Below are 24,178 nucleotides of genomic sequence, written 5' to 3' on the forward strand. Positions count from 1 at the left end.
TGCCTGTTTTGTTATTTCATGTTGTTTCTCTCAGAGCTTCATGTGCTTCTGTAGCCATAATAGCAAACTAATCCATATATTTTTAGTGGAGAGAAGAATGTGCATAATGTCTTCTTGTCTCCCCATCCCTACCCAAACTCGCACAAATGGTCTGATTCTCACACTGATTTTTACACTGGTGTCACTCCATTAACTTAATCATTGCTGTTCCTCATTAGCATACGGGCAAATGAAATCTGAATCAGGCACTTGGGGTCTGAGTTGCATGTAGATGAGATTATCATGTGAAGGGTGAAATTTTCTGAAGGCTCCATCCTGATCATATAGCTGGATTTAGTTATTTGAAAAGCCATTTTTAATCTATCTCCAGATTCTTACAAAACTATTCTGAACAAGCAGTAACTTTATTGATTTAGTTAACAGGAATCTGAAGCTTATTCTGTGTTTTGCATCAGGTCAAAGATGCTCTTGTGAGAACCACTACCTCTTAAGGCAAAAGGTCTATCTTCCCCTTGGCTTGACTACTTTTCATTTTTGATATTCTCCAGAATGAAGTTTGGCAACATGCAAATTTAGGACTACAGCCTCTGTTTAACTTTTGTGCCTCCTATATTCTGGATATGGCCGCTCGGCTGCTGTAAATTGTGCTTTCTTGCAACAACCCCCTAGGGCCATTATGCTGTTGTAAACATAGACAGCAGTCAGCAAACAGTGGGCCTTTGGACTACATAAAGTCAATGCATCAGTTCCACTCAGCCAAAGGACCTCCTTAAGCCAAGGAGATTCCTGGAAACTTGCATATACACAGCAGAGTCTAGCACATCGGAGCCAATTCTGCTTTCAGTTTCCAACAGTAACTTCCATGAGATTGCTGCAACTGGGAGAAATGGTAAGAAACTGAAAGTGTCTGTTCAAATCTGTAATGAAAAAAGAGTAAATACTTTCAGATCTGTTGACACATGTCCCTGATTTTTCAAAGTACATTAAATCTTTTCTCTGTATTCAGAACACAAGATTAGCTTTTCAAAACATTGTATGAAGGCTTAGCCACCCAACCTCCAACATCTTCAAAAGGAGTGTTGAAACCACAGCCACATGCAGCAAATGCTGTGTTTTCTGTAGAGAATGGACTCTGCTATATTCATGGTTAGATTACCCAAGACTTATTCCTCAGGAAGATGGACCAATAAGGGCACAGAATGGAGAAGAGTAACTTACAATGATCTTGCATGCTGCATGGCAACTTTGGATGTCATTTACTCTGAGGCAAATCCTAAGTAGTTTTGTGGTCACCTGAGAGCAGAATTTATTCTTTTTTGGTACTTATGCTCGTTGACTGGACACAAAGACTCTGCTGCTCCACTTGTGCTGGTGAAAATCAGGAGTTATTCCAGTGAAGTGGTGTGAAACTAGTGCGAGGGAGTGTGTTCGACCCAACATTTTTTTCCTCTCACACAGATGCTACTGCCGCTGTAAATCCTAGTAACTCCATTAAAATCAATAAAGTACCATTGGTGCAGGAGGTGACTGATGTCCTAAACTATTTATAATACCAGGCAAAAGTCTGTTCTCATTTCCACTGCTGTTAGCCTAGCGGGACACATTTGCTGTTACTAACGTACAACACTTTAAATGGAAATAAGAGCTGACCCATTGGTACTAGAGCCAGGCCTGTACTAAAACACTTACTGAGTTTTGGGAGCACTAGGATTCAGATGCAGATCCTGACTCTGCAACGCAGGTTTACCTCTAGACTTCAATAAAACATTCTTAATTGTGGTAAAATGTGAATCCCATTAGTAGGAGTAGGAAAGCACAGATTCTTTGAGGAAAGCAGAACCCTTTAGCTACATTTATGCTGCAGCTGAAAGCAAATATCACAGCCTAAATAGACAGACTTGCACTAACAAGGGCTTCTTGTCTATTTTCTCTGCACCTATCAGCTTGCTGCATGTGTTTCTACACTTAGCTTGAACAGTTTCCCACATGTGCTCAAAATGTGTCATAACTATTTCTACCACATGCGATCAAAAGCCTGTTTGAAGCCTGATGTAGCAGGTTTGATTGTGTTTAGTGTACTTCTCCAAATCTGTCTTCTCACAAATAGCTGATCTGCTTCATCTTGGTCCAAATCCGACCTCTTCCTCTGCAAGCCTCAGTTCCACCTTCCTCCCCGGTCTTCTCTGCAATGCTTGTCCCAGCACACTCAATAAGTGGGTCCCTCTGTAGTGCTTGCACTCACTTTTAACTCCTTTTCAATAGAGGTGTACTATTATGGCTTCCACCCATTCACTTAGCACATGCTCTTGTTTGTATATTTTGTTGAACAGCTTGTGCATCACCTGGCTTATTTGTACCTGGCCCTGCAGATTTCCAAGACCAGCTTCTGATTAAGTGAGTCCGTGCTCACGAAAGCTCATGCTCAAAACTTTTCTGTTAGTCTATAAGGTGCCATAGGAGCCTTCGTTGCTGTTACAGATCCAGACTAACACGGCTACCCCTCCGATACTTGACACCATGCAAGGCACTGCATTTAGCCGTATGGAGTGGAAATCTATCAACCTCACAAGGAAGCTTGCACAAACTCAGACAGACATCATTTTTCTCTCCAAATGCAAACAAATGGACATCATACCTAATGGACTAAAGGTGAAAAATCCTTTGCAATCTACATACTGCACAGACTACAGTGAGAGAGTATGCCATACACTCTCGAAGAAACTGAGGAACCACCTAATCAGCATCCTGTACAACAAACAGGAGAACATCAAAAAAGAGCTCTCAAATCTGGAGTCTTTCATAAAAAACCAACCTTCAACACAAACTTCCACACTGCTGAACTTTACTAAAATAAGACAGGAGATTTACATTAGACACTTCACTGCTCTACAGAGGAAAAAGGACTTCAAGCTGTCTAAACTCCTGCCTGCCACACAGAGCCACAGCAGTGGTACCACTAACTCAGCCAGCAATATCGTCAATCTGTCCAGCTACACACTCAGCTCAGCAGAGAGTCTGCTCTTTCTTGGGGACCCTCTTTTTGCCCCACCACCCACACAAACATAATACAGTTCTGCGGTGATCTGGAAGTCTACTTTCGCTGTCTCAGACTCAAAGAATACTTTCAACACAACACTGACCAGCACACCATTACACAGACACCCTCCCAGCAGCACAAGAAGAATAACTCCACGTGGACTCCTCCTGAGAGTAGAAATAACAGTCTGGACCTATATACAGAATGCTTCCGCCGACGCGCACAGGCAGAAATTGTGGAGAGACAGCATCGTTTGCCTCACAACCTCAGTCATGCGGAACGCAATGCCATCCACAGCCTCAGAAACAACCCTGACATTATAAGCAAAGAGGCAGATAAAAGAGGAGCTACTGTCACCATGAACAGGTCTGACTACCAGAAGGAGGCTTCCAGACAACTCTCCAATACCAAATTTTACAGACTACTTTCCTCAGATCCCACCAAGGAATACACTAAGAAACTACACCATCTGCTCAGGACACTCCCTACACAAGCACAAGAACAGATTTATACCAACACACCTTTAGAGCCCTGTCTGCGGCTATTCTACCTACTACCCAAGATCCACAAACCTGGAAATCCTGGACACCCCATCATCTCGGGCATTGGCACTCTCACTGAAGGACTGTCTGGTTATGTGGACTCTCTCCTAAGACCCTATGCCACCAGCACTGCCAGCTATCTCTGAGACACCACTGACTTCCTGAGAAAACTGCAAGACATTGATGACCTACCAGAAAACACTATCCTAGCCACCATGGATGTAGAGGCTCTCTGTACCAACATCCCACGCAAAGATGGAATAAATGCTGTCCGGAACAGTATCCCTGAGGATGCTACAGCACATCTGATGGCTGAGCTCTGTAACTTTATCCTCACACACAACTATGTCAGATTTGGCGACGATATATACCTTCAAATCAGTGGCACAGCTATGGGTACCCGCATGGCCCCTCAATATGCCAATATTTTCATGGCTGACCTGGAACAGCGCTTCCTTAGCTCTTGTCCACTAACACCCCGTCTCTACTTACGCTACAATGATGACATCTTCATCATCTGGACCCATGGGAAGGAGACTCTGGAGGAATTCCACTGGGACTTCAACAACTTTCACCCCAACATCAACCTCAGCCTGGAACAGTCCACACAGGAGATCCACTTCCTGGACACCACGGTGCTAATACACGATGGCCACATCAATATCACCCTGTACCGTAAATCTACTGACTGCTACGCCTACCTTCATGCCTCCAGCTTCCATCCCAGACACACCACACGATCCATTGTCTACAGCCAAGCACTAAGATATAACTGCATTTGCTCCAATCCTTCCGACAAACACCTACAGGATCTCTACCAAGCATTCTTGAAACTGCAATACCCACCTGAGGAAGTGAAAAAACAGATCAACAGAGCCCGACGTGTGCCATGAAGCCTCTTACTACAGGACAAGCCCAAGAGAGAAACCAACAGAACACCACTAGCCATCAACTATAGTCCTCAGCTAAAACCTCTACAGCGCATCATCAGGGATTTACAACGCATCCTGGACAACGATCCCCCACTTTCACAGGCCTTGGGAGGCAGACCAGTCCTTGCCCACAGACAACCTGCCAACCTGAAGCAAATCCTAACCAGCAACTATACACCGCACCACAGTCACTCTAACTCAGGGACCCATCCATGCAACAAACCTCGTTGCCAGCTCTGCCCACATATCTACACCAGCAACACCATTACAGGACCTAACCAGATCAGCCACACCATCGTGGGTTCATTGAGCTACACATCTACCAATATAATTTATGCCGTCATGTGCCAGCGATGCCCCTCTGCTATATACATTGGACAAACTGGACAGTCTCTACGTACAAGCATAAACGCACACAAATCAGATATCAGAAATGGTAATATACAAAAACCCGTAGGAGAGCACTTCAATCTCCCAGGCCACACAGTAGCAGACTTAAAAGTAGCTATCCTACAGCAAAGAAATTTCAGGACCAGACTCCAAAGAGAAATTTCTGAGGTACAATTCATCTGCAAATTCGACGCCCTCAGCTCAGGCTTAAACAAAGACTGTCAATGGCTGGCTAAATACAAAAGCAGCTTCCCCTCCCTTGGTGTTCACACCTCCAGATCAACTGCTGGTAGTAAGCTTCACCCTTGCTGACTGAGCTAACCTTGTTATCCCCACCCTTGCTCTGGCTTATTTATACCTGGCCCTGCAGATTTCCAAGACCAGCATCTGATGAAGTGAGTCTGTGCTCACGAAAGCTCATGCTCAAAACTTTTCTGTTAGTCTATAAGGTGCCACAGGACCCTTTGTTGCTGTTGCAGATCCAGACTAACACAGCTACCCCTCCGATACTTTTATCATGTGTCCCTCACCTGCCCCTAGCAGTTCTGCACTTATGTTGTCACTTCCTGGAACCTTTTTCTTTTTCAGATTTCTTATCAAGAACTTTATCTCTAAGAATTCCAGCATCCACCCTTTCTTATTTGCAATGGAAAGCTTTTCCAGGTCCTTTTCACCTTCTGGGTTCTGCAAACTGCATAGCTCTTCAAAATACTCTTTTCATCCTTTATTCTTTGCTTATCTGTCCTCAATTATTTCCCCATTACGGTCTTTCACGTCTGCAGTATTTTGCTGTGTACTCTTATTCTGCTTTGCGCAGTCTGCTTTTTTTACACTGTTCGCCGAAGATGATGGTTTTCTGCACAACTTCCTTTGCATTTTTTCTGGATATCTTGCTTCTTCAAATTGTCCACGTCATAGACTTTAGCTTTTGGCACTTTTTTTGGTTGCTCTCAGCCTCAACCTTTTTGATATCAGTATCAATTTATGATCTGATTAAGTATCAGCTACAAGTGATTTGCATGACAACACACAATTTCTGTGAGCCACAAATACAAATTCTGTCATATTCTTCATTTGCCCATTAGCTGCTATGTAAGTTCATTTCCTCAGTATCTTTATTTGTTGAAATAGCTTGTGAGTTATCACCATGTTGCTCGTTAGGCAGAAATGTAGTAGCTCTTCTCCATCATTTTCTTGACCAAGTCCAAATCTGACTATTGCCCCAGCCCGTGAATTCCGAGCTGAAACTACTTTCAAATTAAAATCTCCTATCACTAATAATGTCTTGTCTTAAAATTTCTAGTATTTCTTCCTGGGTGCTGCTGAGGTCACTGAATATACTTGGACCATTGAGACTGTGGAAGGTTTGATTCTGAATCGTGCCTTTAACATACAAAGAGAGATCAGTTTAAATGTGTTAAGAGCCTGGCTTGCCATTGGCATCAATGTGACTTCATCCCAGCATCCACCATCTTCACTTTCTAATGCCAATATCCTGTGTTCATTGTAGTAGAATTCTCCTTTGCCTTCCCATCTCACTTTTCCATACATTGACAAGTTCCCAGGCGTATCATATCGACTCATGCATTATTACTGCCAAGTGCTCCAGCCTGATATAACGTTCTTACATTCCATGCTCCGATGTCTTCTCCTTTTGAATCCATTATGTAATTCCCTGTTCCGCATGTTGCTGTGTTTGTTCTACCACATCCTTTCCCTCCCACTTCCATTTCTGAGTAGCGAACGCAGCCCTTGTTTGTCTGGATGACAACCAAGCTGGCATACTGGTGTTTCTCTTTCCATTTCTCATTTGGTTTTCTCAACCACAACTCTTTGGTTTTGTGGTTGACCAGCATATTGTGAGCTGATGGTAACACTATTCTAAACTATCCACTAGCTTGTTCCCGTACTGTTTCTGCCAATATTTTATCCTTCAGATGTTGGTTTTCTGGTTTCACCATAGATTTCACAGACTTGAGAGTCAAGCCCACCTTTTCATTACTAGTTGTTCTACTAGTTACCATATTGGCACAGCATGCCAGCCAAGGCAAGCTTCCAGGACGTGGCACTGCAGTGCGCACACAACTTCTTAGAGCCATTAGTGAGAGCTGAGAAGTCACCAGGACCAACTAGCAGCAAAACATCCCTGGCAGGTGCAACTACTCAGGCTTGGTCTACACTAGGCAGGTAATTCCACTTGTCTGCAATTGATTTACCTAGCCATTCTCACTGAGGAAGTTTGATGGGAGAGTTTCTCCGTTGTTAGTGATACTCCTTGTGATAGCAAGGAGTACAGAAGTTGACCACTGAGTAGGCGTGCAAAATTGAACCCGGAAGATCGGCTCTGAGCAGGTCAATCTTCTGGGTAATGTAGAGATGGCCATAGAGGTGCTACCATTTTAGCTCACCCAACCCTCTTACGCTGCTGTAAATCAGGAGTGACTCCAAATTCAGTGGCAGGCCTCTGGTGTGAGACAGGTATGAACTAGAGCAGAATCAAGTTTATGTATAATCTACCTTGCTTCTGAGGATATTGAACAACACTCCAAGGCACGTGTGTCAAAGGTATCCATGTTCTGTTGTAACATATACTGTAAATATATTTTCAGGCACTGTAGCTGGTTTTAACCCAGTACAGTCAATAAATGAGTAAAAAAAGAGTCCAGAATGATTTATATGACACATACACCACTGGTTTGTGGAGAGAGAGGTATCAAAATGAGAAGTTTTCAGTTCTTATCTCATATATATGCTAAGAGCACCTGCACGTATATTAGCTGAGGGGAAAGAACACCAGTCTGCCCCCTTATATTCAGGTGATACATGTGCAGTCAGGAAGAAATTCCCTTCTCAGGGCACAGTACAGTAGTTCCTTGAGTTACACAGGGGTTGCGTTTCTGCACACCCTCATGTAACTTGAATTTTGTGTAAGTTGGGGGACAGCTTTTTCCCCAGCAGAACACGTGTTCCGCAGCAGGGAAGCAGCAGAAAGGTAAGTCCTGGGGTTGGGGTGGGTGGGGCCCAGCTGAGGAGGGTTAAGCCTGGTGGTGGGTTGGGGCCATGGAAAGGGGACAGGGGGGTTAAGGCTGTGGTGGGTTAGGGCTGCAAGAGGAGCGGGCAGGATGGAGTTGAGCTGGAGCTGTGCACAACGTGGGTGAGGCAGAGCTGCATGGGCGGGGGTTGAACTGGGGCCAGGGGGTTGAGCCGGAGCTGGCGCCACGTGTGGGGGTGATGATCTGGGGTTGCATGTGGGTGGCTTGAACTGGGGCTGGTGCAGGATGTGTTGAATCAGAGCCACCTTCCCAACTGACTCCCTGTTAAGAGGTACATCTGAAGCTGCTTAAACATTGAAGCGTTGTACACAGTTTTATTCTGGCGTTGGATGGTTGAGAGCGCAAAGTATGGCAGATTCAACGGCAAAAACTTTGTGGTCTATTTTAACACACATTTTGAGGTCTATCCTTTGCTTGACCATATTAGAAGTTCTAGATGTTTTCTGAGGGAAGAACAAACTTCCTTAGGGTAAAATCGCAATTCTACTCACTTCATTGAGGCCAGGATTTCACCCTTCATCGGATTTTATCTTTCTTCCTGGCTAGAATGAAGATGTTCTTGCATTTATGATAGTATCATGCCAAGGGAATACAATAGTTACCATTGCACAACAGGTACACAGCCTGGGTTTTGACCTTCAGTGAAAACCTTATCATTGTATGAACCAACTGTACTGTGGCAGTTTTGGGGTGTAGCTTGCCTTAAGCTAACAAAGACGTCTAGATAACATTGATTGAATACTTCAGTCAACATTGTGTCAGGGTGCACAGGTGTTTATTTTTTATTCAAAATACAATCTACAGAGCTGCAAGATAAATGGAAATGTATTTATTGTTGGGAGGGTGGGGATTCAAGAACTAAAGCTGCTTGGAAATCTTTGACAAAATGAAATTTTGATGAGTCAGAAGCAAATGAAACTTAACCAAAATATGTGAAACTTCCCCACATGCATTTTTCAACCACTTCTCATGATCAGCCAATTGTCAGTCCAGCAGTGATAAATATTATTATACCCTCATTTCTGAAACATATTTGATAAGAAAGATGCTATCATAAATAAGGGCCCAATCCTGTTCACACTGCTGGACATATTAATATCACTAATTACCATGGGAAGACTCACTAAATATAGTGGGTCGGTTCATTGCGCCTAGAGCACATAGTTTACAAAAAGAGCTCCTCAAGTGGTACATTGCCAATTAACTGTGAACCAGCATTTATCAAAGTAGGAACTGAGTACAGCACTACAAACTCCAAGGTGTCGCACTGTTATGTAGGAATATTATTGTTAAACTGGATTAAAATGGAAATGGTTCAATGTCTTTCATAGAAGCTGATTTTTTTCAGCACATTGTTTTATAAAGAGAACTGAATAGGGCTGAGTGTGAATGAATAGCCTATCAGAAATGTTTAGTTCCCGGACCACACCCATCACCATAGTACCCGAGATATCAGTACTGTAGTCCTGGAGAGACTGAAGGCCCAAGTTTCAAACTACCAGCACTCACAATGGACCCAATTCTACTTCTAATTCAAAATAATGGTGTCAAAACAAAAAAGGAGTCCAGTAGCACTTTAAAGACTTACAAAATAACTTATTAGGTGATGAGCTTTCGTGGGAGAGACCCACTTCTTCAGACCATAGCCAGACCAGAACAGACTCAATATTTAAGGCACAGAGAACCAAAAAAGCTCACCTAATACATTATTTTATTAGTTTTTAAAGTGCTACTGGACTGCTTTTTTGTTTTGATAGTATATAGACTAGCGCGGCTTTCTCTCTGTTACTAAAACAATGGTGGTTTTGCTACAGACTTTGATGGGAGAAAGTTCAGGTCTTTGGAACTTCAGGTCAAGTCTATGGAATCCAGCTCTCACGTCACTGTAAATCAGAAGTAACACTACTGGTGGCAATAGAGCTCATATGAATGTATAAGAATAACACTGTGTCTACATTACCAGGTTTTGTCAAGGTAACTAATGATGACAGGCAGACATCACCAAAGCGAGTTGACACTGGGTCCCTCTGTCGACACATTGTGTCCACATCTTTAGTTTCCTTGCTGACAGTGCCCAATATAAAGTAAACGCTTCCATATCTGGGATTCTATCATCCGGAACTCTCAAATAACTGGCATTTTAACCATAAGTAAATTTTAGTTCTGTTTTCCAGAAGTACAGTAAATACAAATAAATACAGTCTAAGTTTACAGTCTACAATATGACTGTTGTTGGTAAATAAAGTAGTCTGCATACATTTTTGCTTGTTTCTTCACAGCTAATCTTGTTTTTCTTTAGTGTTATGCTTTGCTAGGTATAACTCTCTGTTATCCAGAATATGTGAATATTTGGAAACCTCCCAGTCCTGGGGCTGCCAGATAGGAAAGAGTTTACTGTACTGTGAGAATATTTCCCACAGTGCCTGGTGACACCATCTGTCACTTGGGGTGGTGGGACCTCTGAACAGAGCTCAGGGTATCTTGTCTGTGGGAAGATTCTGGTTGTTTGACAGACAGATGCAAATCCCCACGATGTAACAATACAGCAACCATTTCCCATGTGATGAAGAAGTGGAAAGATCATGATTCCACATGTAGGCCTTGAAACACATTTGGGGGCTGAGAGGGTCAAACTCGGGGGCTGGAGGAGCTGGTGGGAGTCACACCCCAGCTGGAGGGGCAAATGAGTCACACTTGGGCTGTGGGAAGATACAAACAAACAAAAAATGAAGAATGAAAACTGACAAATCAGCTACATAGAACAGAAAGGGGGCAAAAGGGGGAAAGGGAGGAGAGGGGGGTGAAAATTACTTACTGCAAGAGACTGTTAAGTGGCTTGCCTGGGATACCTACGAATATCAAAGGTGGAGAAGCGGTCTTTGTAATGCATAATTGCTTCTCTATTGATAGCGATAGCTACTGGTGACCCTTAACAAATCTGATCACAGCCCATGTTTGGATCCCAACCCATAGATTGGGAATCCCTGGTCTATAATCTTGCATGGAATTTTTCTTTTCCTTTTTTTTTTTTGTTTTCTTTTTTGGTAAAATAAATATGGCTTTCATACCCACCCAAAATGACCCAGTCCCTGTTCTTAGGAGTTAATCATATAAGAATATGATTAGAAACTTACATTGCAATGTACAGCATGGTTTTAATCACCACTTTCTTTACAGTGAGGGAACCAGACATAAGGAAGCTTTGCTTCTTCTGAAATTCCTTTGTATTGACCTAGCAGCACCAAACAAAATGCAAGTTAGATCATTTCTTATGTAACTAACAATCCATTTTGTGTCACAGATCTATTTTTTCCAGAGTGGGCAGACCTATGAGTACGGAACGTTCAAGAACAGAATAAATGGGACAAAACAACCAGGAAATGCATCAATAACGATTGCCAACATGCAGCCCTCAGACACTGGCTTTTACACCTGCGAAGTTCTCAACCCCCAAGATACAAGTGGGCAGAGCCAGAAATCCGTGGCTGTTACAGTACTGGGTAATTTATTTTGCACAGTGTTTTCATGGCGTTGCTTTATCAAATGGTGTTGAAATGGGATTCAAAAATGCACCACCAATTACCCAAGAGGAAAATGTAACAGGGAGTGGAAGAGAACATTTGCACCTTTTGGACAGTTAGTGCAGTGGGCTCCCTGAAGCTGCACAATGCAGTGGTAAAGAAACAGGAAAGAAAGGAGCTTCTTTTTCTGGGCTCCTGGACACAGACAGAGCCAGTGGTGTTCTCCACCTCCCAGACAAACCAAACACCACCTGCCTGGGGTTAGCACACGGGGTTTCTAGGTATGTCTACACTGCAGCTAGGAGTGAGCCTCTCAGAGCAAGCAGACAGATTCATGCCAAAGGGACTTGAGATGGGACACTCAAAAGAGTAGAACTGACACCAGCTCGGGCTGGCGTTCGGCCTGGCGTTCAGGCTGTCAGCAGGCTCGCTCCCAGCTGCATGTCAACCTGCCCTTTTGGTCCTGGCCTGGATGAAGCAGCCCTGGAGAGGACTGCTGACTACAGTGCCTGTGGAACTTGGCTCACTGCTAGTGACTAGGGTAACAGGCATATGCTAAAATCTCCTCTCAACTAATAACTGCTGCATTATAGAGCCACCTATTACAACAGCCAGAGAAATATACATCCCTTTGATAGCTGTTACTACTCGGCTTCCCTGGGTAGTAATTAAAACATACTTTTAGCAGAGAACCACAACCACACCCTGAAAATATTATCTCTAGTGTTGCTGGCCTAGGCTTGAAGGCCAAGCCCAAATCTTTAAAATTTGGAAGCCTAAAGCAGCTGTGAAAATCAGACCACTTGTTGGTTTTAGGCCTCCACATCTGAAAAGCTCATAGCAACTCACCTAAGGCCACACAGATAGTCTCGGGTGAGGCCAGCAGTAAAATCCGTAAGTCCTGGTTCTCTAAACAGTACGATACTGCCTCTCTATGAAAAAGTCTAATCAACATTGATCTCTGTGTTGTGCACAGTGTATGTATCAGCTGAAAAAAAGCAATAGTTCAGCCACAAACAGTTGAACAAGAATGAAAAGTAACGAGACAAAAAAAATTTTACTTACTAACAAGATAAACGTTCGTATTAAACCCACCTAACAATTATCCACATCCTTTCAGAATGGTTGATGAGGGTGAGAAATCAGTGCATATGAGAAAATGGCTCCAGCGGTATTATTTGTCTATACAGCAGAGACAAAGGGCAATGGAGATAAATCCACTGAAGAAACAAATTTTCAAAGCACAGATATTAAAACCATCTTAAAAAAACCCAGGCAGCAGTTAATCTGCAGCAGAATAATAAACAAGAGCATATGTGAGTTTGACTCAGAGCTTGAAAAATGGGATTGCAGTTCTCCCTAGAAAAGCAAGCATAATTTCTTGTACTGATATGGACAAACACTTGGCTAGATTTATTGCTGGTGTAATTCCACTGCAGAGGAGTTAAAGAAGAGGCCCACAATAGCATGCTTAAATAACGTTAAATGAGTGACACAACCAAGCAAACAGCAGAAATTAAAAACAACACAGGTGTAGCTCAGAGTTGGGTATGGCACACTGAGTGTAAAACACTACTGTAAAAGGATGAGAGCATTTTGCACAGGTGTGTGACTCCGAAGGTGCCAGGTAGTGAGGAATTAGGCAATAGGTCTTTGCACCTACATGGAACAGACCTGTTTACACAAAAAAGGACAATCTTCCGAGACAGAAAGTGATTTGACTGGCATGAAAAGTGACAGTCATAGTATCATTGAAAGAACTGTCTTTTCCATCAAGATGTAATACCTTACAGCCTTCATGAAAGTACTCTGTATAATAAACACCAGCAAAGGCAGTAAGAGTTTCCTCCCAACAGTTCATTTTCCTTTATTGCTGCTCATGTCTATCTGGGAGTGACTGTGGTCAGACTTCTGGGGCAGGCTCAGCTCTCAGTTATACTGGTGGAAATCATCACCAAACATCACAAAGTCAATAGCTGAGTAACTGCCGGTTTATACCCATGTAACAAAGTAAAATTTAGTCTAGCAAGATTTGGGCCCACAATTTGTACGCACTGTGTAACTGTTTTTTCTGCTGTTATTTTACAGTCAAACCTTCACAGCCTCACTGTAGCATACGGGGAACGCCTGAGACAGGCCACCTTGTCTCACTCTCCTGCTATTCTGAGGAAGGGATGCCTGCGCCTACATACCAGTGGTATAGAGTATTAGGAGATACCCTCAAACCCATGACAGAACAATTCAGTGAGTACCTCCCTCAATATTAGTGTACAGTGTTCCCTGCAAGCTGAGTGCTTGGGCAGCTGCCCAGGAGAGATTCAGGTGCTGTCCAGCAGATTAGCAGAGCACCCACAGTGCCCCCCAGTGGGCAGCATGTGTTTCTATAGGTGGTGCACAGCTGAATATGCCTGAGTGCACATAGCAAAATTTATTCTGCCCATACATGGAAAAAATTACAGGAAACATTTCTAGTTTATAACATGCAAAATCTAGAGTATGATGGCCTGAAACGTGCAGTCAGTAATATAGTCAATACAGAAAAGAATGCACTTCCCTTCTCTGTGTGCAATAATGTGGATTGAATTTATTTTTACTATGATAAATGTCTGACTGTCATTACAGAAATGCATTAGGCTGGTTTTGTTGATTTTACAATAGATAATGTTGCTGGCTTCATAGAAAACAGTTATGTAAAAAGAAATTCCTATCTGTGATGCTAATTACACCTTGGAGTGTTAAAGTGAAAAAGGACTGTGACAATCACATTTACTGATTTTTTTTTTTGTAATGCCACCCATCTTTCTATGAGTGACACAGAAACCTGCACTAAACATATAATCAATGTAACTCAAATTGTTGCTTTGTTTCTTAGGCCCCCATTCTGAAACCCTTAAGCATATGCATAACCGAACACCTTCAAGAGATCCCACTGGCTTCAATAGTACTGCTCATGAGTAAAATTACACACATGCTTCTGTGTTTAGAGGATATGAGCCCTGGTTCTCAAGTACTTAATCTGATGCTGAAGAGTTCTCTGTAAAATAGCGTTACAATTGTTTTCAAGGACAATAAATTGCTCTAAATAGATTTTTTACTGAAATCCCTGTATTTTAAATGCTGCAAAATTTACAATAAAACCTCCCATATCTTATAATAATCCTTATTGTTCTTATCTAATAAATGCAATTAATTAACCCTATGGTATATAAACATGCATGGACAAATGTTTTCCATTTGTCACAGATACAAAAACTGGTCTTCTCATTATTGGTAATCTCACAACCTTTGAAAATGGATACTACCGGTGCACAGCTATTAACACCCTTGGAAACAGCAGCTGTGAAATTGACTTGACTGCAGCACGTAAGTTCATCTTATGCATGGAATAAAATGTGCTTTACATACAGCATAAATGGAAACAATAAAAATAGTTTACATTTTTTTAAAGGTAAACTCTTTTGGAATAAGGATGGGGTTGGTTAGGAGACCTTCCATTTTCAACTCAGTTGGGCCTTTGTGGCTTTGAGAAAGTCATTTAATATCTCTGCCTCTGTCTTCTGCCTGTAAAATGGGTATAGTAATGTATGCTTAGCAACATACTTCACAGGAGTGTGGTGAGGCTTAATTATGTTTCTAAGTCACTTTAACTACATAATACATTATAATAGGGGTCAGTAATCTTTTCGACGTGGTGTGCCAAAATTTGATCTTTTGACCTCTATGCACACTCCAAGTGCCAGTGATACTTTTTAAAGTCATTAATAGTCCCACTTATGACATCTTCATAAATAAATTAAGATGCAGAGCTTTACCATTTAAAGGCTAACCTATGGAAATACATCATTATAACTTGGAAAGCAGAGCAGAACAACAGGCTCAAACAAAGGCTGAGAAGGAGTCTTGTGTCCTTACAAAGTAAGCTGAGATTTGTCTTTGAAACCAAGGGATACCATCCTTCCTGTCTGCCCTACGGGTTTTCAAAACCATTATCGCCATGGGACCTCATATCCCCACAGGCCCTATTCCCAGGCAGGGCCAGGAGAACACTGGATACCCACATCTCTGCAAAGTCATCTGGCTGGCCAGACTTGTCCTCCCCAGGGACAATGCCACTGGAAGGAAGTTTCTGCAATGGGCACGTGGCAGACGCTGTGGGTGGGTGCAGCTGAAGGTTGGGGAGCAAAGGGAAGGGAGGAACAACCCTTGACTTGGGTTCCCCCGGTTGATGCTAAGAGGGGAACCAGCAGAGCCTTGCAGGGGTGGTAGAACAATTTTTAAAGTGGGATGCTGACAGCCCTTGAACCAAACTGTAACCCTGCATACAATGCTGCAGTTCCCCCACCCCAACACTGCATCCCTACTTCCTGTGCCTATGGCAGGGGTGAGCAAACTTTTTATGTTGGGCACCACTTTTTGTCCCTGCAGTTAGCAGTGCCCCCCACCTATCCAATGTAATTCAGACCTGTGGAAATTTCAATTATGTTCTCATGAAAAAGATGTTCCAGCATGTGCAAGAAAATAAGTATGTATGTGCCTCACCAGACTGCTGTTTATATGACTACCATTTATCTCTTACGTAGATTGTTCAGGGTTGTGCTTTGTAAATAACACAAATTAAAACAGTGAAAACCCCTGTGTGCTGCAGAATAAATGACAGGCCACTGTCATGTTTACCACTCAATTGTGTGTGTTGGGTTGTGCTGTTAGAACCACAAACAAAAAGAATGCAGGCTTTTTGTCTGCCATTTGGAAGTGTGATGTCTAATAAACAGACATCATTCTGAACTCAACGCCACACATGCTCTGGATCCCAGGCAGGCCTGGCATTTTGAACATCCCTGTCTGGCTTGTTGGCTGTGAAACTTAAACCCTGAGTGGAGATCTAGAGAGAAAATGTCTTAGACTGCCAACAAAGTCCTGCATTCTGAAGCAACAGCAAAAAGTCATTACAAGTTCAAAGCTTGATCCTGCCAGTTCTCGCACAAGTGCAGTCCTAACTCACATGATCAGTTCCACAGACATAAACAGAAATATTTGCCTTATACAGCAGCACTGGGAAAAGCAATGGTCTCTTAATGCTAAACAACTCCAGGCTTTAAAAGAGAGTGAACTCCTTCATTTAGTTCATGCTTAACCACCCCCACCTCCACCCTTTGATCAACCCTAAATATTACAGCAGGTAAATTCACCAGAAATCCCCTCTCCCATCTCTTTCCTTCCAGCTGAGCAGTTTTGTCACCAGCAAGGATTGAATCCAGAACTTTTGGATCTAGAACCACAAGGTTCTATAGCAGCGGTGGACAACCTGTGGCCTGCAGGCTGCACCTGGCCCACTGGGACTCCACCTGCAGCCCACAGTCCTGCTAGCTACCCTCCTCCCCCCCATGCACCTCTCATGCTCTGGAGCACCAGAGCCACAGACTTCCTACATCTCGCCCTCCCTCCCAGGACTTTTGGAGGACTTGCAAATCACCTGATTTGCACTCTGTCCCCTCTCCTCCCACTCCCTCTCAGAGCTGGAATGTCACTAAGGTGACAGAGGGCCACTTGTATGGCCCACCCACTGTTGGGGGTTGCCCATCCCTGTTCCACAGCAGGAGTTCACTGATGGGCCTAGTTCTGTTGGATGGTCCACTCAGTAGAGGGGGACAGACAGCAGTGCTGAGGAAGCACACGGAGTTATAAATACCTCTTCTCTCGGGAGATCCACCCATTTCAAAGCTCTGCATGGATCCCACTTTGTAACTTTTTATTCCTGGGTGGGGTTTCACTGGTGGGAACTGAAATTTGGACCCCTGGGTCTAAAAACATGAACTACTCTGTGCACAGAGACCCAGCCTCCGGTCTACTGACTTCCAGCTCACAATCCCAATGGGGTCTAGAACACATTGGCTACGTCTACACGTGCCCCAAACTTCGAAATGGCCATGCAAATGGCCATTTCGAAGTTTACTAATGAAGCGCTGAAATGCATATTCAGCGCTTCATTAGCATGCGGGCGGCAGCGGCGCTTCGAAATTGACGAGCCTTGCCGCCGCGCGGCGCGTCCAGACGGGGCTCCTTTTCGAAAGCACGCCACCTACTTCGAAGTCCCCTTATTCCCATGAGCTCACAGGAATAAGGGGACTTCGAAGTAGGTGGCGTGCTTTCGAAAAGGAGCCCCGTCTGGACGCGCCGCGCGGCGGCAAGGCTCGTCAATTTCGAAGCGCCGCTGCCGCCCGCATGCTAATGAAGCGCTGAATATGCATTTCAGCGCTTCATTAGTAAACTTCGAAATGGCCATTTGCATGGCCATTTCGAAGTTTGGGGCACGTGTAGACACAGCCATTAGAAGCACCACTGAAATGTTCCAATCTCTGACATGGAGGGCAGCAGCCGTTTAACAGTGTAACATTAAAGTTGCAAAAAAGGAAGAGTACCTCACCCCAATTGTTCCAAGTCTGCAGCCTGTCACCGCTTGGTGAGCTCTTTCCTGGTAGTCAGTAAAATTAAATGTTCTGACAACAGAGCAGTAAGGGCTTGGGGTGGATCCTTAAGATAATTTCTCTTGTTAATTGGTCTGTAAAACTGAAAAAAAAAAAAAAGACTTGCTCATATGAAACTACCAGGGAGATGTTGGTAAATAGACTGTAATGATGTGAGCTAAACTTGGACAGGGCACAAAGGCAAACACTATAGGATCGGTAGATAGGCAGGACCTGCATTTTCTGTCTCAACCAAAAATGGGAGATAGAGTCCTTCCAGAATTAAAAGTTTGTTTGCAAGGGTTGAACAGGCAACAGTCCCCCATATCGTCAAACAGCAACTCCCTTATCTCTGTTAGTCAATCAAACAGGTGGGGAATGGATTATTTAGGTTTTTAAGCACCCCACCTACCTGCTTGCCTCATCTAGCAATACAGTGTCACCTAGCAAGTAGCTGGTAGGCAATGAATAATGTAAGCCTTCCCCCACCCTTAGAAGCATGAATTTTAGTTCTCTGTTCTTTGAGCCCAATACCTTCTTTCCATGTGGTACCCCTTGGATAGGAGCCTCTTTCTATTGGTGGCTTTTTAAAATTAACCTTGTGTACATATTTTTTCCAGATTCAGAAGGTGGGCTGATTGCTGGAGCACTAATTGGAGCAATTCTGGGAGCAGTTGTTATCTGTGTGATTGTCTGGTTTTTATCCAAGAGGGAGAAGAAAAAGAAGAGAAAAGAGAAAGCAGCAAATAATGAAATGCAGTAAGAATTTTTGTTCGCTTGATTGTAAAACAAACATTCCTTGACTAACGCCCTAAAAGACAGATGGTAGAGATGGATCAAAAGCAAAACTTCTTTCTGCAAAGGTTTCCTTGGGACTAAGTCAAGTACAGTGCAATAGTATTTGCAAAGAAAAGTTATTTTCGCCTCAACTTGAAACTATTATTTATAGCTTCTTGCAGCGTGGGGTGTACCTGTGTTGATCCCAGGATACCAGAGAGACAAAGTGGGCAAGGTAGTATTCTCTTCTTTTTCTTCTCTCTCTGGGGTAAAAACCCAACAACACCACCACACCCACCTTGTCTCTCTCATTATAGCTTCAACGGGAGAGACTGAAGGAGTCCCACACCAAAATACCCATAGCTCAATGGCTAGAGCACTCTCTTGAGATAGGAGCCCCTCTTCAAACTCTCTTTTTTGCCATGAGGCAGATGTGGGAATTGGACCTGGGTTTCCCAGATGCCCCAATTCCTGGCTAAAACTTACAAGGTGGGTGGCTCCACCACTCCTTCCCAAAGAATTGCAAATCAGAACTGATCCGGATGAGACAGGCTCTCCTCCACCTATTTTCCTCTCACTCTTGAATCTCCTGAGGCTCACGCAGAAGACAAGCAGCTGGACTGCTTGCTAGGGTGAGGCAGCAGCATGCACAGACACAGAAACCTCGTTGTCTAGAGGAACTATTACCATGAAAACTGAGGTGTCCAGTGGGCATAAGAGGCTACAGTGTTTGATAGCGGCCAAGTATGACTGTTGTGAGTCACAGAGCAGCCGAAGGCTGGGTTTTAGGCACCAAAGTGACTGTGAATCTGGGCCCAAGTATCTGAATAAGACACAGCTTCTAGAAAAGCATTGAGACTACAAGAGGGGAAAAATTCACCACTTCCTTAATCTAGTCTAATTAGAGTATGTACAGCTTTAACTTCCAGCCATTGGTTCTTGTTCCAGTCTCCACAAAGTTAAAGAGCTCTTTTGTATTTTCTCCCTCTGATGGTGCTCAGACCGAGCCATAAAGTCACCGCACAATTTTCTTTTGAATAAGAAACAGATTGAACACATATTTCTCACTGAAGGTCACTATCACAGACCTCAAATCACTTCTGGGGCTCTTTCCAGCATTGTCTCCAATTTTTCAATATCCCTTTACAAATGTGGACACCAAAACAAGTGTTCTAGGACTGGTGTTGCTATTCCCACATACAGAGGTAAAATCACCTCCCTTACTTCTACACAACACTCTGATTTATACAGCCGAGGATTACATTAGCCTATTTTGCCATAACATTGTACTACGAGCTCATATCCTGTTGTTTGTCCACTAGAACCCTTATGTGTTTTTCAGTGCCACTGCTTTTCAGGATAGCCTCACATTCCATAAACATGGCCTGCACGCAGGACCTTGCATTTAGCCGTGTTAAAATGTATATTTGAATGGCCGCAGCTTACCAAATGATTTAGATCCCTGTCTGACTGCCCTCTCCCTCATTGTTATTTACTGCTCCACCAATCTTTGTGTCATCTGCAAACTGTATCACAATACTTTTCTACACAATGTGGACTGCTAGATGCTAGCATGTAGTATAAATAGTCATATTATAGTCATTAGGCGAGGGTGTTCTAAGATGTTCCTTTTGGGAGGCTCTGTTTTACGTAGGATTTCAATCTGTTATTAATTAGTATAACCATCATCCTGTCTTCCTGCAGACCCATGTCTCAGAAACAGCAGCCAAATGTAGAGTATACTAATATACCCACACAAGAAAACGAGTCTGTTGCCACAGCTACACCAAGTGGAGAGCCTGAAGCAGCAAATGAATACTCTACTACAGAGGAAACTGCTGTCTCCGGAATGCCTGAAAATGAAGAGATGCAAGCAAGAGCTTAAAAATTCCCTTGCCATTTCCTTATCAGATATAAGCCCCATCAACAAAATGTTGATATTGAATTAATGCAGGAGGGAGTGTGGTTATAACCCATATACCTGCTTTTGTGGTATGAATCACAAAGCAGCAGTTTTAATGTCATGCCTTCAGCCGTCCAAGATATACACATATGGTCTCATTTTCAATTTGGCTATTGCATTTACTATCTAGCTATGACTGTGAACCAAATATGAATGACAGCATAAAAAGTGTCTCTATTTATCCAACCCATTTGAGAGTATTAATAATTAAGTGGGTTTGAAATACAGATAACATTGAAGCTTTTTTACTAGCTGCTGGTGAAGCTATGTGATGGCTTGTAAACACGTGACCCTTTCCTGAAAGAAAAAAGCTCGTTACTGACAGCCAGTTTGAAGTGTTGCATGGACTGAGAATGACACAGGACCACTGTCTCAGCAAATATATTACAGTGTCTAAGGACCTGATCCTGCACCTTGGAAATCAGTGGGAGTTTTGCTACTGACTTCTTCAGGTGCAGGAGTAGACTCTTAGAGCACTTGTTTATATTTGTCTCTAGTAGTCACCCCCAGCAAGGGCGGCAGCCTTCTCTCACAGCTAACACAACTACACGTTGAACTAAAGCAGTACTTAGGTAGGACTGGTGTCACTGATGATCAGAAGAAGGTATCAACACTTGAGACATCAGCAATTCACACTGATGAGGTGCTAATTATGTTTGCATAAAAGAGTTCAGCTTCAGCCAACTAGATTTATTTATAAAATTCTGTATCTACCATTTTGCTGTACTCTAGTGAGCTCTCTCTACACATACAGATATTTAAATTCCACACAGCACTGTACAACGTACATGGCCACATTTTTTTCAGTTTTGTTGCCTCAGTTGAAAATTGACTGGGCTGAAGGATGTGGGTGGGGTGGTGGAAATCCTGAACTTGAAACTCACTGGCAAAAATCTCCACTGAAGTCAACAGTATCAAGAGTTCACCTTAGCGGGGACCCTGACCCCAATACCTAAAAAAATCTGGGGCAAATCTGAAGTTTTTACTCACAGCTGTCTCAGCAGATAGAGCTCTGATTTGTTTTAATGGCTCTTTTGCCTGAGCAAAGACTGCAGGTTTGGGTCCTTAAATTCCATGATCATTACAAGGTTATCTGAAATTTTCAGACTAACAGATATTTTGGAACATAAGCTTTTGTGGGCAAAGACCTGCTTCATCAGATGCCCCACTCAGGCTCCAAAATATAAGGGGCCACAGCACTTCCCATTGTTCTCAAAGACACAGACTAACACGGCTACTTCTCTGATATCTGAAATATTTAGTAATCTTACTGAAGTTGCGTTGTTAGAATGACAAAATAATCTACTGTACTAAAGTATCCCACTGGAAAAATGATCTGCACACTGATTAGAGGTTATTCTTTACCACAGGTGAAAAATGTTTGCTAATGAAATTTTTCAAACAAATTACCAGAGGGAGTCCTCTATCTAGCTATCAATTGTATAAAACTATTAGCAAAAATGTTTTCACTTTAACAGAACCCTAATTAGCATTTTGCTCTTCTGATCATGCAAAATATAAGTGAATCTATCAGTGACCCTGTTTGTAGATACATTTTATTTTGTTTTGTCTTAACTGATTTTTTCATGTCCTTGGGTTTGAGATGGACATTTTAAATAGCATTGTTTTCATTGTTATATTGCGTAATCATATAGATTAATATCCCTTCCTCCTTTTCTTCACCCATTTTATTTCCTTTCCCCCCCCCCGCCCCATAACACAGCTAAGTAAATTAAGTAGGCAAAAATGTTAGTTTGGTTTCTGCAATAATGTGTCATGGAACATTCATAGAACTGCTGCTTACAGGTTGAACCTCTCTAGTCTGACACCCTTGGGACCTCACTGAGGCTGAATCAATGTGCTGGAGCACTGGAAGTCAATGTTGTCTAGCACATCACCAAAACTTCCACTGCTTACTGTGCTCTTAGAAGACATTTAGGGGTAAATTACAGCTAAGACAAAGCACAGAACTCTGAAAGTCAGGACAGTTGGCTGTAAACAACCCTTGTGGGACTGTGGGAAACTTGGCCACACCCATGATAAGTGGTCATCCAGCTAACTAAAATTATGCTGAATTACAGATGTTGCTGGATGAGAGTTCTGGATTAGAGAAGTGTAACCTGTAGTCACGTTTGCTGAATGTGAATGGGCTCTGCAGCCAACATAAAACTAATAAAGCATACAACAGCAGCTCTTAGGGCACATAAGAAGTTAACTTCTTAACATTGTATTTTCTAGTGCTAACAGATGCTAGATTGGAAGTGGGCGATATTTTTCAGACAAAGTAAGTTTGTGTGGTGTAGTTTTACTAAAGGTAGGTTATGTATTTCTTACTCTTTAGGGATGCACCCAGATTGCAGCTGAACCGGCTTCAGACACCTGGGTTACCATGATGATAGATTATGTTGTACTTTTGTTTTCCAGTGAACATCTTGGCAAATTAAATAAAAACAATAAATCACACTTGTCGAGCACAGAAACCCAGGGAAAGCTACATGAGTGGCAGAGGTGACTTTTCAGAGCTCAGCGCCGATGCCGTAGACCACCTTCCCTTGTGACAGCTAACTGTCCTCTTCAGGAATGGGAGAATGTTACTAACTGCCACAGAGTCACAGGGTCTGGTCGAACCTGTCTAATGGGAACGATCCCTTCAGTGAGCTACAGGCCCCAAGAACACACAGTTCCGCATAGGCTACTTAGAACCATATCCCCACTTCTTCTGAGGCTTTGCAGGTATGAAATATGAGCTGTTGCAGTGAGCAGCGCTTGCAGGAAAAAAATGCTGACTCACCAGGGACAAAGCAACATAAAGGCTACGTCTACACTAGCCCCAAACTATTTCGAAGTTTACTAATGAAGCGCTGAAATACATATTCAAATTCAATACATATCAAATCCCTGATGGGAATAAGGGGACTTCGAAGTAGGTGCGGTCCTTTCGAAAAGAAGCCCCGTCGGGACGAGCTGCGTCAATTTCGAAATGCCGTGGCCGCCCGCATACTAATGAGGTGCTGAATATGTATTTCAGCGCTTCATTAGTAAACTTCAAAATGGCCATTTCGAAGTTTGGGGCTAGTGTAGACACGGCCAAAGCTATTATGTCTGTTTCCTTCTGTCCTACTGTAGCCCACCTTCCCATAAAAGCCACACAGCTTTGATGATATATTGCTTTACTCCTCTCTCTGCAATAGCTATAGATGCACTAAGAGTGTAATTTCACTCCTTGCAATAAGATACTGGCATCATATATGCTTAATGGACTCAGTGCTTTAGATAAAGCCCGAAATCAAAGCAGTGTACCTTACTGATCTGAAAGCTCACATCTTGGACATTATAATAGTTCAAGCTTAACTCTATCATCACCAAAACCCATACAACCATTTAGAATACATAATCATTCTGATTGTTTGATTCTCTATTTTTCTCCACCATCACCCTCTGCAGTAAAGAAATAAAAATACAGCTCTGGTAACACCAGTATTAAGACATAAGAACCAAG

General features: G+C 42.9%; 1 protein-coding gene across 1 annotated transcript in view; it reads left to right on the forward strand.

Annotated features, from left to right (window-relative positions):
- VSIG1 (V-set and immunoglobulin domain containing 1) overlaps positions 1–20,613 on the forward strand; it is a 32,838-nt gene extending 12,225 nt beyond the window's left edge. The window contains exons 3-7 of the mRNA XM_075008113.1: positions 11,256–11,454; positions 13,564–13,719; positions 14,719–14,838; positions 18,560–18,698; positions 20,421–20,613. Coding sequence (XP_074864214.1) covers positions 11,256–11,454; positions 13,564–13,719; positions 14,719–14,838; positions 18,560–18,698; positions 20,421–20,601 — 795 coding nt within the window. The 3' untranslated portion in view covers positions 20,602–20,613. The remainder of the gene's footprint in view (positions 1–11,255; positions 11,455–13,563; positions 13,720–14,718; positions 14,839–18,559; positions 18,699–20,420) is intronic.
- The last annotated feature ends 3,565 nt before the right edge of the window (positions 20,614–24,178 follow it).

The sequence above is a fragment of the Carettochelys insculpta genome, chromosome 13 (genome assembly GCF_033958435.1).
Source record: "Carettochelys insculpta isolate YL-2023 chromosome 13, ASM3395843v1, whole genome shotgun sequence".
Lineage (NCBI taxonomy): Eukaryota > Metazoa > Chordata > Testudines > Carettochelyidae > Carettochelys > Carettochelys insculpta.